The 10,276-nt window shown below is 43.9% G+C and overlaps 1 protein-coding gene across 1 annotated transcript in view; it reads left to right on the top strand.

Moving 5' to 3' along the window:
• Positions 1 to 2,938: 2,938 nt before the first annotated feature.
• DPT (dermatopontin) overlaps positions 2,939 to 10,276 on the top strand; it is a 28,236-nt gene continuing 20,898 nt past the window's right edge. The window contains exon 1 of the mRNA XM_009939456.2: positions 2,939 to 3,249. Within this exon, the coding sequence (XP_009937758.2) occupies positions 2,951 to 3,249 (299 nt within the window). The 5' untranslated portion in view covers positions 2,939 to 2,950. The remainder of the gene's footprint in view (positions 3,250 to 10,276) is intronic.

Here is a 10,276-nt window from a genome sequence, read left to right as displayed (position 1 = left end):
AACTGCTATATTTGATTCACTGGCCAGAACAGAATAAGGCATAGTGGTTAACATGCCAGTGAGTCAATGGAAACACAGCTAAAATTGCAGCTCTCAGCACTGGCAACATCAGTGGAATTATCTGGTTTTGGAGCAACAGTGTGAAATGTTGGTGAAACAAGTCGCATGTAGCCTCAGCTTTGCTCCATGAAGCAAGCAGCTGTGAAGTGCAGAGCTGAATGAGCATTACTCAGAAACAAAAGTCATATACGTACACGATTCTCTCTTTTTGACCTCTGCAGGAATTTTCAAATCACAGTTCCTCCCACTCACAAATACCACCCTTCTCCAAGGTGACTAAAAACCATCATGTCCCTCCTGTAAGAAATTCTGCTCTCTTCTGTTTTTATTCAGCATCAGAACGAAGCAAGAAATTTAATATTAAAAATTCCCAGAAAGCACTAGATCCAGAAACACAAAACTGGAGATTCCCAAGCAGTCCCTGGTCAGGACATGTCTGCACTGCCATGACTGTTACAGGGAGTTGTGGTTCCACATCTCTCTTGTTCACTATCTTCCCTGCACAGCTTTTTCCCCAGCCAAACCACTTCTTGATCACAGCGCAGCATGGCAGCACCACCCTATCCAGCTGACTGGGATCAGGCAGAGTAGACTGTATGTAGGAAGTGACAACAGACACTGCGAAGCTTCACACGCATGTCAAAGGTAGGCAAAGGCAGACTGTGCCCTACTCTCCACAGAGTCCTCCTCCCTCTTCTTGTCCCTTCTTGCCCCTGATTTTCTGTGGGTTATGTGAGGACTTCCTTCCCAGGACTGGTGCTTAAAAAGGGTTATGCGAGGTCAAGACCATATATATATGATAATGTGGTGTTTCCTGCTGAAACGTCTTCCAGAATGCCTCTCAGGCATATACAGCAGTGTGCAGTGTTCCCAGATGTTGAATACGTGTCTAAGGAAGCAAGAGGCAAAAAACATGCACTATTCACTTAGCTGAAAAACTGAAGTGAGGTTGTGCAGTTCAAGTCTGCACTCCAGTGCCCATTGGATAACTATGGGGGTTTTAATCTTAGATTTCCTCTCTCTTTAGACTTTGTCTACCTGTGTCCCCTACTGTTACCGAAGATCTAGAGGAGAGCAGCTCTAAGGAAAGGGCTGTTCTGCACTGTCTCCATAGCCCTGTTCCCCAGGCATCTGGGGCTGCTACAGCTGGAGGTGAGGCACCCAGCGAGATCAGCAGCTCTCAGCTGCCAGGTTCATGTGGACCTACACTGGCTGTGAGCAGGGACACCCGAGATACTGCTGTGCTGTGCTCCTGGCAAAGAGCTCAACCCCCACTTACAGTTTTGTCAAACAGGGCTCTGCTAAAAGAAAAGCCATTAGCTAAAGGCACAAAAGCGCCTGGTTGGCAAGGCTGAAGGCAGTTTTTGAGATCTGGGGCTGGTTAGCAAAGGGACCTGCCTCCTGGGATGCTCATGCTCCTGCAAAGCAATGACCAGGCATGATAAGTTTGGAGATCCCTAGAGAAGAGCAAGACCATTGTTACCCATCATAGATCTTCTTTCTGAAATCAATAACAGAATAAAAGCTCATACACTTTCTTTTTTTTTTTTGGGGGGGGGGGCATGACCCAAATGGGGAGGAGGGGTAGTGATAGGAGTGGATGAGAAACTTGCAGCAAGAATCGGTCTCTGGATCCTTCACGCTGATTTCACTGGAAGAGACAGGATCTGAATCTGGAGCAGTTCAAGGGTCACACATTTCACTTGTAACACAGCATAGGCAACATACGCATACGTAGACTGTGTCAGACTGACTTTAGACAGTCTTATTATTAAAACATGCTCAAGTCCCACAGTTTCTTACGGGTCAAGTACACAGTGAAGTAAAGCACACTGTTCCATGCTCTCCTGAACAGGATGGTTTCCTTATAAAGAAATTGTCTGAGGATGTGATATACAAACACATTTCCAAGTGGCAAGCCAGGTTTTGAAGTTGCAGCACAGCAGTTCCTCAGCAGTAGCCCCATGTTTCTAGACCACAATAAATGCAAGGTAGCTTAAAGGCCCTTGCTCAAACATTTCAATAGGCTATGGTGACACATGAAGCTTGTGTCATTGTAACTTGCCCGTATGCTTTATTCTCATATTAAAACATCTGCCAAGTCCACAGTTTTATAGTGCTCACACACAGTCATAACAAAATCAGTTCTGAATGGAAGGAGCCGATGCCCTGCTTCGCAGGGTGGGCTCTTTCCATGCCAAGCCAAAGTCTCAGTCATTCGGGCTCCACCTCCCCTCCAACCAAACCAAACAAAAATGTCTCAAGGATTTTTTACAGCAGGAGCAGTGAATTCCCCCACCTTGCCCAATTCCCTTCTTTCTAGGGACTGGCAGAATCATGTCACACGTACTTAAGGAAAAGAGGGTGGGGAGATACACATATGATCATATTTTGTTGCATGTTACTGATGATGGAAAAATGGCAACTTCAGATAGAGCTTTAATTAAATTAAATTAAATTAAATTCTATTAAATACAATAGAAACTATATTCATTATATTAAATTACATTTAAATATTGTAATAGATATCTACTAAATTTTAATAGTATTTTAAAAAATTAATTGCTGTCTTCAGGATAAAAGTGGGATGCCTGTGACAGTTGTACTACAATGTGTATCTTGTGTATACAGTAGCTCCGCAGCAAGGGATCACAGATGGTTTGTGGTGGTGGGAAGACCCTGCTTTTAGGGCCTGCAGACTTACTGTTCTTGCAGAATTCCACCTTAAAAGTAATTGGACGTGTCTGTAACTCAGAGAAGGTTTGCTAAGCAATGACACATTGCACTTGGATCTGGAAGCGTAACATCTGGAAGCCAAATGTTAGAGGCGATATAAAAGGGCCAGCCCGACAAACCAGTGGGGCATTTCTAAGCCAGAAACATCCTCAGGATGGACCTCGTCCTTCTCTGTGTGTTCCTGCCTCTGGTGACTGTGGCATGGGGCCAGTATGGCGACTATTACTACGGTCCCTATAACTATGGAGATAATGATGAATGGGTCAATGTGTACCGGCAGGGTTTCAACTTCCAGTGCCCTCACGGGCAGGTCATCGTGGCCGTCAGGAGTGTTTTCAGCAAGAAGGAAGGCTCCGACAGACTGTGGAACTACGCCTGCATGCTGGCAGCCCAGAGCCTCGGTGAGCCGACAGAGTGCTGGTGGGAAGAGATCAACAGGGCGGGAACCGAATGGTAGGATACCCCCAACCATCCCTGGAGGGCGCAGCCCTGATACCCTCTGTGGAATGCGGGTGCTAATACTGCAGTCAGAGCAATGCAAACGCATATTAATGACATCATAACCAGCAGCTTCACTGCCCTGAACAGCTGCCTGAGACTTATCAATCGTCCTGCATGTGTGTGAGGCGATCAGCATCACGTTTGCCTTCTCTGTAGCAGTTTCTTGCTGGAGGGTCTCAGTGTGCGTTAGAAATGCTGTGCAGTTTGGTCACTCACAGCCTCAGCTGCAAAGTGGTTTGGTCTTGCTACTGTTGTTTCACAGATGAGGAAAATGAGGCATGAACCTTCAGTGAGGAGAGGATAAGGTCCCTCTTGAAAGGCCACACTCTGAATCAGTGACTAGACTGGGGAAAAAATTGTAAAACTCCTCACTCCGACATTCTGCTCTTGTCACCAGAAAAAAAAAAAAAATTCATCTCTGTATTGCACTGGCTTTTCTCTTTGTGTTTTTGTTGCTAAGCTTTTTGGCTTAGGCCCAGTCAAAGGCTGTTTTCTAGTCATACTGGTATTACAGGAGCCAAAAATCCACACTAACAAGCAATGATGGTGACATATATATGCATGATAATGATAGCAGAAGATCATGTTAATCCCCTAATATAGTCAGTTTTGGTTAACTAAACGTTACATCTTCCATCAACCTTCAAGGCAAAAGTGATCACGCTTTATGGCTACAATAATTTCTGGAAACATGTAGTGTTTCACTTTTAGGCAGCACATACCCAGTATTTACTTATTCTCTGAATTTTTCACAAAACATGAAACATAGCTTTGAAAAACTGAATTTGAAATATTCTTCGGATAGAATGAAATGAATGCAAGAATATTTCCAAATCCTTGAAATGGTTTTGCTCCAGGAATTGCAATGTGATTTTCGTAGATTTCACATTATGTGGGAATAGGTTAACAATGAAATGTGAAGCTTCTGCTTTTTAAATGATTCAAAATTTTGTTCTGAATTATTCATACTCTTTCATTTACCACGTGATACACTCCTATGGCTGATGCAATTGCTAGGGAAAAAAAGATTGACCCTATACTTAATTTTGGAATAAGAACTGAAAAGAAAGGGGGAGGGCTGCAAAACTGGCAGAAAGAAGACACTGTAATAATACTGGATGACTTCTTCATTTTTCATACATTGATGCAATTTTGATTTATTGCATAGTAATTTTGAATTAGACCTTACTATTGTTCAAAATAAAATCGTTATTCTCTTTCTAAAAATTGCTGGCAGCAATTGCTGAAATTCTCTTCTCACAAACAAGATACTGTGTAAGTCTATACAGAACATTCTCTTCTGCTGTCTGACCATGGGGCCACATTCATCACCATGCTCCGTATGCTTAGCATGACCACATCCACAGTGTATTATCTGACTCTCATTTCCGTGACCTCTTAAAAAAATCTTTCCATTTTGTCCTCTTTCCTGCCCACATTTTTTCCTATTGCAAACCCTATCTTTTCTCCAAATGTTTTTCTTTTCCAACCTCTCTTTAACATGTTTAACTCTGTTTCACTCTCTTTTCTACCTTTTGGACCTATTATTTCAGTTATTCCTTTCCTAGCTTACGTTTCCAGTCCAACATCCTTACATCCATGTCTTCTCTGCATAGATCTCCTTCTTTCTTTCATCTGTTTTTGAGGAAGAGGGGAATACACCAAAGTGTTTAGGGAATGCATACCCTGTTTCAAAGGTGAATTTGTGCTCCTAATTACTTGGGCTATTTCCACACATCTTAGCTAGCTGTGCCTGGCTGTGTTCTGCAGTTTTCTGCACCCAGTGCTGAGCTTTACTGAGAGACGCTCACTGTAAGCCAGCATGTTCCTCGCTGTGCCCAGACGCTGCTGCCCAAGAACCAGCAGGCTCATCCCAGACTGGAGTGAAAGTGTGGGCCAGCAGGCAGACAGCCTGGAGTGTCTGAGTGCAAACTCAAACCTCAAATTAACGTGACGGCACAGATATAGCCTGTGGGGCCTTTGACAATCCCACACGTTCTCTCTTGGCAGCCTGACTTCTCATAGCTGCCTCTCTTTTCTCTCTCACTTCTATGCCCAGCTCAGTGCTGTTTGTAGTCATTCCCAATTCTAAAGAGATTCACTCAGTAATCAAGAGGGACCGCAAAAATATGAGTCACAGTCTCTGTACCATTAGTTCCTGCTTGACCACCTCTGTTTCCCTGCTGACCTCCTGACAAACCAATCTGTTGGTGAGCAATACGTCATCCTCATGTCAATAGACACAGCACTCCTCTGGACTCGCTAGTCCATTCCCCATCCTGGTAGGATGGACTGCAATATTCCTTCTTCAGCTCTGCCTCACAGGGTATTTTGTCTCACCTTAACACATCACATCCAGGGAGATTCAATGGCTTGTACCACCAATAACTACAAAGCTGCCAAGTTTTTCTGAAAATTTAAGCTACATTTCCTCTACTATAACTGAGCCTTTCTATTGCTTACCCTACCTTCAGTGAGTAACGAGAACAAGCAAAATGCATCCTTCGTAAAATCTCTTCAGCTTATTAATTGGTAGCAGCTATGCCCTTCCCTCACCCGCACACTTTCACTCATGCCCTTGCTTTCAGGCTGAACACATCTCTGTTCTCCTAGTTCTCCTTTGGAAGTTTTATATTCCAATGCTCCTCAGCAAGCACTGATCATACATACAGCTGTCCTCTGAATTCCTTCCAGTTTCTCAGCCATGTCCCAGAAAACTGAGTCTGGCAGAAGCACCAAAAACTGACCTCTGACAAATGATGTTTATGGCATTTCACAAATCACCATTCCTGACTGTTGTGCAGCTGCACAACAGAGACAAACCCAAGAGAGATTTCTTCAGAAAAGACAAAAATACAAGAAAAGCTTCAGAGAGAAAATGAAGTGGGAATATAAAGCAGCGAGAAGAAAGGGTCTCCAACTCATTATTTTCTTTGTCTGTTAGCACTGGAGGGGACATGGCAGAAATGGATGTGGGGAGCATAGGGATGGGAGAGCTGGGGGGACTGGAGGGCAGCAGGGAACCACTGCAGAGATGGTTTAGGTAAGATTGCTTCCTACACTAACACCAGGTATTATATGGACTTCTAGAAGTAAACCCGTAAGACTTTGTATCTCACAGATATGAAAAAACTATTCAACAGAAAGAGGGCAATGACACAGATCCACATTAGGCACACAATGCCTAATTGATGACCTCTTCCCCCTTCCAGAGTCAATGGAGAGAAACAGGTACTCTAAAAACTGCCCTCTGGGGCACCCCATCTCTCTCCAGAAGCAGACTCATGCAGACCAATCACCTCTGACAGATGTCCTGAATTACTTACCGGCATCTCAGAATACATCTAACTATAAGTGATTCCCTTAATAAAGGCGTCCCTGAAGTTAAGCATACGTGTACATGCACTTCTGAAGAGAGCATGTTCTTTTATTTTGGGGACATGAGAAACCTGCGAACTTGTTTTAAGACACAGAGAAAATTTTGGCAAGAGATTGTATGAGATGGTCAGTGATGCCTTCCCAGCTTCATTAATCTGTGTATATATTGAAAGTTAAGTATGTGTGCAGAGGCTTTGTTGAATGTGTCCCAACACCTCACTCCTGGCCCTACTGCCTCTGCAGAGGCTACCTGCTAACCAAGATGCTATTCAATACTGCAAGTAGAATTTGTCTCTGGATGATTTGGAAATATTCATGTCTGGAGCAGGGATAAATCTTCAGGACACCCCCTGATTCTACACAGTCCTCCTAATTATTTATATGCTGTGACATCTCAAGGAGTCTTGGCTCTTCAGACAGAATAAAGCTTGTGGTTTTAGCTCTATTTGCACTGGAGGAAGTTTGACCTCATGTAATTATCTCACCACCTAAGAAAATGTAAGATCTGAGTGATTGCAGGTAAGACTGTTCTGAACTGCTTTGACAAATACTACAGTTGTCTGCACAGGCCAGTCTTTGAACAATATACTGAAGAAAAACTATTTTTTCTTGCCTGAAATTACCAAAGGACAGGGATCAAACAAACAAACGAACAAAAGCTTGCAAGTGAAAGGCAAGCAACTCTTCCTTCCAGGAGAAAACGTTTGTTTTACACCACATAATACAGATGGAACTGTGCCATATCCCCAATGTACTTCCAGTTACCCATAAGGCACAAAGCAGAAACATTTCCAGACAAGTGGACATGTTTATTGCCTCTTTTCCATGTTTAGACTTCTGAGAAAGTGTTTGAATGGGACTATGAAAAAACAGATATCTAGATTCTCCCTCCCCACTCCCATTCTCAGTCTCCTTTGCCTTCTCTTTAAGTGCACAAACACACACATGCAGATCCTTCAGGTAGACACGCAACCCTATTTCCCACAAACTGGGCACAAAGACAGACTCATAAGCAAAGGAAGTGTCTGCAGGAGCCTCCTGTTCAGGCGCTGGCAGCACACCCCGGTACATCTGCAAGGAACTGGTTTTGTTCTCAATCTCTGACCAGTGCCAAGTCTCAAATCTGAGGCTGTGTTACCCAAACCCGATAATCAAGCTGCCCTTTCAAAATGTTCCCATTTGTTCTGTCTACGCAAACAAGTTAATTTTCTTCAAAGCCCTAGGTTTGTGTTAAAGGGATAGTGCTACAAGCTATTAGCACAGCTGCAATGGACTGAGTCCAGTGGGAGCATGTGAGGAGAAGAGAGGTGTTTCTCTGGATAGGGAGGCCTCATCAGTGTCCATCAGCAAGAAATCAACAGGGTAATTAGGGCCTTGCTTTCCCTTTGGGCAGGGAGGAGAAAGAAAGTCAGCACTGACCCCTAAATGCAAGAAAAAGATAGCTGAAGATGAGTAAGGTTGCCTTTGGCATGTGGAAGTCACAACAACACATCTCACCACCCCACAACAGATAGTGGAGACTCCTCATAGAAGTGGCCATTGGAGACTGGCATGGCCCTATCAAACACAGAAAAGTCATTCCCTTCATCTGCGTGCCAGTGTTTCAAGTGTCCTCAGCCTGCCCTCAGCCACTTATCTCTCCCCACTCATCTGTAACAGACTGACCATTAAATTAGCTAACCAAACTGCACAGAGGACACTTCACAAAAATAGCTCAGGAGAGCAGGACAGGGCATCCCTTGCATAGCTGTACAAAAAGGAAATTAAGTTTTGGATAGTGCACGTAACTGGTTTTAGTGAAACAACGCTCCAGGAAAACAGTGTATCTATCTAATGTCTTATGAAAAAATGCATCCCACACTCTTTAACTGTGGTCTTCCTGGCTGCGTGAGGTTAGGACACCTCTTTCCATATGCACTGCAGGGAGGACTGTGGATGAAAGCACACAGCGTTACTTCTGTTGGGTCAGTTTGCTATGTCTGACATATCTCCATAATATATACATCCATTCTGTTGTGACAGGCTGGAGAGAGATAGCTTTAAAGTAATTAATGATGCAAGTTTTACAGAAGCCATCTGCTCCACAGCAAAACAGTAGGATTTTTTTGAAGTACATAGCATGACACTCTCGGGTTACCCTCTTATAAGGAACAAATTGCCCTTACTGCAGCATGACCCATTGACTACTGAGCTGTGTGTCAGACTCTGAATGTTTCCAGAGAGCTTTGGGGAGTGCTACCCAGTCAGTGTGGCAGGGGCTCAGCGCGGGCTCTGGCAGCACCACTTCACTGCATCTTGACTTGGGCTTCCCTGAGCATATTTGTAGTGAACAGGCTTCCTCTTTGGATTGTCATCCTCAGGACGGCATGCTGCTCAGGCTAATTCCTGATGTACCTGAGGGACACAGGGCCTCAGAAACAGGTTTACAACACAGCACTAGCATTAAATTGGGCACAACACTCTGGGGCTTTGTCTAGCAAAAAGCAAAATTAAGATGCAGGCATAACTATGAAGTGTCACCACAACTGATGCCATTGCTCAAAACAATTACACTGTTGCAAGCGATATCTGTCTTCAGTCTGGAAGGCAACTGTTGAGTCATTGAGGTACACACTTGCTCACTGAGGCTGGCTGTACCAATGTTTGCAAATAACATGGCACAATTTAAGTGGATCTGTAAGGTGAAACAGTTCCTGCACAGACCCAAAATTCACATGCGAATTTTATTTCAAACCATCTCTGGTTTGATCTCACAGATAAATGCTCATTGGTGACGAAGGAAAGCAGTCCTGACCTGAACTAAACTGATAACATGAATGCACACGTTGGTTGCTTGCCGTGACAGAACTCAGCTGTACAACACTCATGAACCAGATCAGAAGAAGGTTTGGCAAAGGAGAGGCTTTCCACAGCAATTACAGCAGGATGTGAAGAGTCTCAGCTAGCATATCCTTGTTACTGCACGGAACTCCACCCAAAATAAGGCTGTATAGTTACCTACTTTCTATGAAACACCACAGTCATTTCCAACAGATGTAAATGAGGGAAGGGAAGGGTAACTTCCAATTCAACAGCACCTGACCCTCACCACCACCAATCTCCCCACTCTTCCATCTACCAGTAAGCTCACCTCCCCTTCTCCCAGTATCACATCCAAAAGGCAACTCATCATGCGTCGCAACTTGAGCCAACTAGTAAAACAAAACAACCTATCTATTGCCAAGTTTAATCCCACACAGTCCCAGCTGATTTCTCGTGCTCTTCTGCATTCACCTAAAAGGTATCTTCCTCTCTTCTTAGCAATGTCAGGTTGTCATGAGTGAGGGGAACCCAGTGACTTTAATTCTGAATACTGAATTATCCTCTTTAACAAAAGTGCTACAGAGTGGGTCTAGGGAAAGAAGCAATTGTTTTACTTGGCCATAAATCAGAGTTTTTAATCACCATGCTGGTTTGCAGAATCTGCTGTGACAGGGGTAGTGAATTCAACAGAGAAGGAAGAAATCCTCACATATGAAGTGTTGTTTTCAGAGCACATAGTACATCTGACTAAAAAGGTGTGCGGGGAGAGTGGTTGTTTGTTTCCCTTGAGGAACTACTT

This window comes from Opisthocomus hoazin, chromosome 1 (assembly GCF_030867145.1).
Source record: "Opisthocomus hoazin isolate bOpiHoa1 chromosome 1, bOpiHoa1.hap1, whole genome shotgun sequence".
Lineage (NCBI taxonomy): Eukaryota > Metazoa > Chordata > Aves > Opisthocomiformes > Opisthocomidae > Opisthocomus > Opisthocomus hoazin.
This window is presented reverse-complemented; position numbering and strand designations above follow the sequence as displayed.